This window comes from Penaeus japonicus, unplaced genomic scaffold, assembly GCF_977035675.1.
Source record: "Penaeus japonicus unplaced genomic scaffold, GWHDUDI00000001_assembly GWHDUDI00000039, whole genome shotgun sequence".
Classification (NCBI taxonomy): domain Eukaryota; kingdom Metazoa; phylum Arthropoda; class Malacostraca; order Decapoda; family Penaeidae; genus Penaeus; species Penaeus japonicus.
Genome location: NW_028234441.1, coordinates 21,696,787 through 21,704,204, shown reverse-complemented (window position 1 = coordinate 21,704,204; position 7,418 = coordinate 21,696,787). Strand labels below are relative to the sequence as shown.

At 33.1% G+C, this 7,418-nt stretch overlaps 1 protein-coding gene across 1 annotated transcript in view; it reads left to right on the top strand.

Moving 5' to 3' along the window:
- The first annotated feature begins 5,613 nt into the window (after positions 1–5,613).
- LOC122263399 (uncharacterized) overlaps positions 5,614–7,418 on the top strand; it is a 2,263-nt gene continuing 458 nt past the window's right edge. Inside the window, exons 1-3 of the mRNA XM_043031809.2 lie at positions 5,614–5,758; positions 6,537–6,739; positions 7,303–7,418. The exon at positions 7,303–7,418 is cut by the window's right edge and continues 458 nt beyond it. Coding sequence (XP_042887743.1) covers positions 6,537–6,739; positions 7,303–7,418 — 319 coding nt within the window. The 5' untranslated portion in view covers positions 5,614–5,758. The remainder of the gene's footprint in view (positions 5,759–6,536; positions 6,740–7,302) is intronic.

Below are 7,418 nucleotides of genomic sequence, written 5' to 3'. Positions count from 1 at the left end.
TAGAGAGACAGAAAGAAAGAAAGAAAGATAGAGAGAAAGAGAAGAAGGAATAAAGAAAGATACCAAGAAAGAAAGAAAAGATACCCAAATAGAGAGAAAGAGAGAGAAAAAAGATAGATAGACAGAGATAAAAAAGAAAAAAGATAGAGAGACAGAAAGAAAGAAAGAAAGAAAGATAGAGAGAAAGAGAAGAAGAAATAAAGAAAGTACCAAGAAAGAAAGAATGATACCCAAATAGAGAGAAAGAGAGAGAAAAAAATAGATAGACAGAGATAAAAAAGAAAAAAAGATAGATAGAGAGACAGAAAGAAAGAAAGAAAGAAAGATAGAGAGAAAGAGAAGAAGGAATAAAGAAAGATACCAAGAAAGAAAGAAAAGATACCCAAATAGAGAGAAAGAGAGAAAGAGAGAAAGCAGTGTAAAGGGAAGGCCACAACATGTAGCCTCAAGGTTAACCTACATCGTTCGCATAGACACGGATTCATCTGGATTGGATGTTCTTTTAGGATGTTCCTTTAAGATTTTATCAATTTTGGGCGTTTATTTGATTCTAGTTTGATTATTAAATGATTAGGGTTATTTTGCCGTTAGTTAAACCTTTTTTTTATGTGTTTTGAATTGGCTAAGCGCTTTTGTTTTTATTTTGGTGTTTTGTGTGTAATATTTTGTTCTTGTATCTATGGTATTAATGATAGTTGATATTATCATTATTGTATATTTGTCTTTATCATTATTATTGTTATCACTACTATTATTGTTTTTGTTATTGTTGACAGTACTATTTTTGTTATTATCATTGTTATCATTGTTGTTGTTGTTGTTATAATCATCAGCGTTATTGTTATCATCATTGTTAACGCTAATATTGTTATTATCATTATCTTTATGATTAGCATCATCTTCATTATCTTTAGCATCATCCTCATTATCATTAGTAATATCACCATCAGTATCATCATAAATATTGTTAATACTATTAGTATTATTGTCATTATCATTATTAACCCTATAATTACCATGATGATCATTATCATCATATGATTATCGTTAGTATTATCATTATCATTACTATTACCATCATTATTATTATCCCATTGTTATTATCATCATCATTATCATCATCGATGTTTTCATTATTATCATTGTCGTTAACCTTATAATTATTGTTATCTTGGTTATCATTATCATAACTATTGTTATCATATTTTATCGTCATCATTAGTTATCATTATTATCATCATTACTTTCATTATTATCTGTGTTATATTCATCATTGTTACTATCTTTATTTTATTATCATTATTAAGGTTAATCATTATCTTTATTATCATTATTAATGTTATTATCAGTATCATTGTTATTACCATTATCATCATGATTATCATTATTGTTATTGTTATTATTGTCATTACAATTGTATGTCGATATTATGGCCATAATTTATCATTATTAGTATTATCATTATCATTATTGTTCTCTTTGTCATCAGCATTATGATAATTAATCAGTATAGATATTTTGATCATTATTATCATTCTTCTTGTCATCATTATCATCCTTATTAGTATTATTATCATCATCATCATTATCACTTTTTTATGCTGCTTCTTCTCTCTCTTTTTTCTCTCCCTTTCTTTTCTTTCTTCTCTCTCTCTCTCTCTCTCTCTCTCTCTCTCTCTCTCTCTCTCTCTCTCTCTCTCTCTCTCTCTCTCTCTCTCTCTCTCTCTCTCTCTCTCTCTCTCTCTCTCTCTCTCTCTCTCCCTCTCTCTTTCTCTCTCTCTCTCTCTCTCTCTCTCTCTTCCCTCTCTCTCTCTCTCTCTCTCTCTCTCTCTCTCTCTCTCTCTCTCTCTCTCTCTCTCTCTCTCTCTCTCTCTCTCTCTCTCTCTCTCTCTCTCTCTCTCTCTCTCTCTCTCTCTCTCTCTCTCTCTCTCTCTCTCTCTCTCCTCTCTCTCTCTCTCTCTCTCTCTCTCTCTCCTCTCTCTCTCTCTCTCTCTCTCTCTCTCTCTCTCTCTCTCTCTCTCTCTCTCCCTCTCTCCCCCTCTCTCTCTCTTATCTCACATAGAAATATAAAAAAAGGGTGTCTATAGTTATGAATCATTAACATCAAGTATGAAATACGCTATGATTTACAAAGTAGTCGCATCAAAGCTAAAATAAAAACTAAAGGAAGCACTTGTATATGCGTCATTTAATTCACAAATCAATTATACCAAAATTCACATGAAATACAACAGTAGACATACTTTGAGGTTCACTTTGATGCAAGAGAATTTCGAATACAATAGCGATAGTGTCCGTTACTCGATAGCAGCTGACTTGGGGGCCGCCATTTTGTAAAACTGCATTGGAGACTGAAATTCGGCTTTCTGTAACTGATTCTTGTAATATTGTAATATTTGTGAAACCGGTATATAAAAGGGTTGATCAACGCTCTTGACCAATGAGAAATTATCTATCTAATAAGTAATTACAATAACATCCAAGTGTTGTTTGTTCGTTTGAGTTCGGGAAGTCACTCGGGGTAGGCCCACAATATGGCTACATTTTCCTGTATTCCTTAAATAGAATATTTTGAAGTGTTTTTTTTTCCTTATTCCGCTGTTGGTGCATTGTGTGTCTTTGTTTATGTTAGTTTAAATGTTTTCATTCGCAAACACGCTAGAGAAGAGATTGACTCTTGTACCAAGAACATAATATGGCGGCAAATTATCCCGAAGAAAATTTCAGTGCTTAACCGCGTTTTGCTAAAGCTTTTGTCTTCTATTCCAACAGGTAAATTGGGCACAGAAACTAATAGGAGATATAAATCTGATCTGAATAATTACAAAGTGAAAGAGAGACATAGAGAGAGAGAAAATCAACAGAAAAATATACACGCAATGCAGGGGAGATGCGGAGACAGGTACGGACATTCACCAAACCTTAAGGCGAAATAGGGAGATGGGGGAGGGGGTAGAGAGATAGGTAGGGGGGAGGGGAAGAAATATGATTAAAAGGGAGGGGGGGGGCGCTAACGGGAGATTTCTCCCCCCCTCCCCCCTCCCTTCCTCCCTCTTACCCATACCAACACTCCCTCTTCTCCTTTGTTTCTCACTAACCTGAAGTTGTCTAGCGTAGAAGAGTAATAAAGAAAAAGCGAGGATATAAAATGAGTTGTCTTCTATAAACACGAGAAGCGAAAACAGGAGAAATGGAGGTTATATAAATCATATAAGTATTAATAACAAATGACGAAATGACAGTAAAGGGAAATACAATCATAGTATAATCATTATTACGACAGAGAAATAACTACAAAATTATGCAATACTTGTGATAAAACATTCATAACTTGTTAAGTGCCTTTATACATGAACAATAAATAGGAAATTGAATGTAAAGCAAAATATAATGGTAATAATTATCATAATTGATAAAGACCAATAAAAATGTAATATAATGAATGTGATGATAATCAAAATGGGAAATAGCTTGTAAAATGTACGTTATGGTAAACATAATAGAAGTCTAAAATATATAATTCGTAACAAGAATAAGTATAATTTTTTCAAGACTAAGAGGAACCAAATCAACTTAAAAAAAAAAAAAAGAAGAAGAAGAAGAAGGAAAAAAAAAGATTAATAACTATTTACTCGAAGTGTTTTTATTCATACTCACATTCATACTTTCCTATGATTACCCAGCAAAAAACATTTTATGAAAATATTTAATCATCCTTTGTATTGTAATTTTATTGTTTTATTATTGGCATCAATGTCATTTTTTTTACCGTTTTGGTTGTTGATATAATTGTTATCAGTATCATTATTATCATTATCATTATTACTTTTATATTTTCTTTTTCACTGATTTTATTATTATCAATATTGTTTATAATCATTTCTATTATCAATATCATTATTAATAATACCATTATTAATAATATAATTGTTAGTATGATTATTGTCATTATTATCATTATCATTATCATTATCTATCCCTATCATTATCATCATTTTGAACATCATTATCAATATTGTTTTTTTTCTCACTATCTTCATCAATATTACCATTATTTTTATCATTAATATAATTATTATTATCATTACTATCAATATTTTTTGTCTTTAATATCATTATTATCCTTACTGTAATTACCATCATCAATATTTTTATCATTATAGTTATTATCACTATTGCATTAAGGTGATAATCTTTGATATTACTATTATTATCATTCTTACTATCATCATTATTATAATCACAATTTCAATCATTATCATGATTATTTTTATTATCATTATCTTAGTTGCTAATAACATCATCATCATTATTATTATCATTACCATTGTTATTATCATAATCATAATTATCATCTTCATTATCAGTTTTACAATTATCATCATGGCCATTATCATTACTCTGTGGTTATCATCATTACCGTCATCTCAGTTATCATTATTGCTATGAAAATCATTATCATTATTACTATCTTTATCATTATTATTACTGTTATTATGATTATGATTATCATAATTATCCTTAACTTTATTCATACATGTTCTCCTTCTCCTCCCGCTTTCTTCTGTTCTTGTTCTTCCTCCTCTTCATTCGTTTTCTTCTTTCCTTCTTCCACCTCTTCTTCCTTCTCCGCTTTCTTCTTCTTTTCTTCCTCCTTCTCCCCCGCTTTCTTTTTTTCTTCTTCTTTCTCCTCCTCCTCTTCCTCTTTTTTTTTCTTCTTTCTCCTTCTCCTACTCCTCTTATTTTTCTTTTTCTTTCTCCTCCTCCTCCTCCACTAGCTCCCTCCCCCCCCCCCATAACTTGACAGAGTTATGTGTGTGTGTGTGTGTGTGTGTGTGTATGTGTGTGTGTGTGTGTGTCACTCCTTTGAAATGCATAGTAGTAACCAAATTTTTATTAGGCCTTTGTTACTTCAGTGTATTAAAGACCTTAGCTATATAGTTATTAAAAGGTGTTTTGTGTGCTTGTATTATTTCATCCAGAAATTAGTTTCTTTTTTTTTCATCCTTATCGTAAAATTTGATACTAAAATTGTAAAACTTGGCGGGAACTATTACACACACACATACACACACACACAAACAAACAAACAAACACAAACACACAAACCTACACTATTCCCCTCATCTCTATCAAAATAATACAAGAATAACTACACTTCACAAACATTCAAACCACTCAAGTCAAAGACCTAACAGGTACGAAACAAACAATAAAAAAAAACTAAAGACAAAAAAAAACACACTATCCTTTCTTAACCTAACCTAACTTAACCTAACCATCCTCCCTTCGTAACTTATTTTCACCTTTTTTAACTTTACCTAACCTTACCTTCGTAACTTATTTTCACCTCTCTTAACCTAACCTAACCTTCGTAACTTATTTTCATCTTTCTTAACCTAACCTAACCTTACCTTCGTAACTTATTTTCATCTTTCTTAACCTAACCTAACCTTACCTTCGTAACTTATTTTCACCTTTCTTAACCTAACCTAACCTAACCTAATATCCTCCCTCGTAACGTATTTTCATCCCACACAAGGAAGGACAAAGAGAAAACAGGGTCTCGACCTAGTATTACTCCATGTCTCTAGTTTTCCTGGTTAAGGAGTCATCGCCTAAGGGCACGCAGGTCTAAGTGCATTCCTTGTAGGATGGCTTTCTTGTCCTAGGCCTTTGGAGTATATATACCCCGTGCTTGCCAGGGTAAAGTCAGTAGTTGCTTCCATTCCAAGCTGAGCTGAACATACCTCTCAAGGTGAGTTTCGACCTTAGAGCTTTTGGTTGTGGGTGTGTTTCTTCTTGTTGGTCCTCTGTCCCTGTTCTTTCTTTCTTTCTTTCTTTTTTTCTTATTTATCACGTTTTGTCTTATATCGGTGACTATTGGGAAACTGTTCAAATAGCTCCATTTTCCTCGCGACTTCGAATACGCTAAACTTGAAGTCCCTTTTCTAAACTGCTGAAGTAATAACTCCAGTGGTCTGTTAGCCTCGTCTGTGTGTTATGGGAATGGCTCGAAAAGTTCTTACTACGATGTAGCTTTACTGTAACGTTAATGTACTCTCAAGCCACTTGTTATCCTTCTGTTCTTTCTAAATTCTCCTGCTCATATTCCTCCGCTCGCACTTTCTATGTGCCCCCCGTCACTTACTCACTCACTCCCCCCCCCTCTCTATCTATCTATCTGTCTATCTGTCTATCTATGTCTCACTCTCTCTCACTCTATCACACACACACTCTCGCTCGCTCTATCTCTCTCTCTCTCTGTCTCTTTTTTTTTCTCTCTCTCTACCTCTCTTCTCTCTCTCTCTCGCTCGCTCGCTCTATCTCACTTTCTCTCTCTCTCTCTCTCTCTCTCTCTCCACACACACACACACACACACACACACACACACACACACACACACACACACACACACACACACACACACACACACACATATATATACATATATATAAATTTTTCTTTTTTATATATCCGTTCCGTTAGTGTTTCCTCCTCTCCTTACCCTTTACCTCTCTGTTTCGTCCTGCAGATGAAGGCCGCCGTTGTTGCAGTGATCCTTGCCCTTGTTGCCTGCGCTTATGCTAATGAGCGTGAGGAAAGGATCTTCGCCTATTACTCGACCTCCTCCATCACCCATCTCACCACCACCACGGTCACGGGGCTTGAAACCTGCCTGTCCGTATCCTCAGCAGCCTGTACTGGCAGAAGGAAGAGGGGCCTGTCCTCCAAGCTGTGAGTTATTTGGATTTTTTTTTTTTCTTTCTTTGTTTTTTTTAGATAGGTAGATAGATAGGGATGTACGGAGATTGGGGGGGTGGAGGGGGAAGGAGGTTAAGGTTAGTTAGATAGATAGGTACATATACACGTGATGGTGTATTAATGTATTTTTTTGTTTTTTTGTTTTGTGTGTGTGTGTTTGTAATCCTATTCAGTAATTTCATATATATATATATATATATATATATATATATATATATATATATATATATATATATTTATGTATATATATATATATATATATTGGGATTTTGTTTAAGCGGCGACCGACATACATATGTATATATATATAATATATATATAATATATATATATATATATATTATATATATATATATATATATATATATATGTATATATATATATGTATATATATATATATATTTATGTATATATATACATATATACATATATATACATATATATACATATATACATATATATACATATATATATACATATATATACACATACATGCACACAGATACATAATTTTTTTTTCTCTCTCTCTCCACTAGCTCTGAACTAGCTGTCAAAGAGGCCTCGGTTGACCTCGAAGGATCCAAGTCCGATGAAGCCGATGAAGACCTGAGGGCAAAGCGTGACACAGAAAAGGACGGCCGTGCCTTCACCG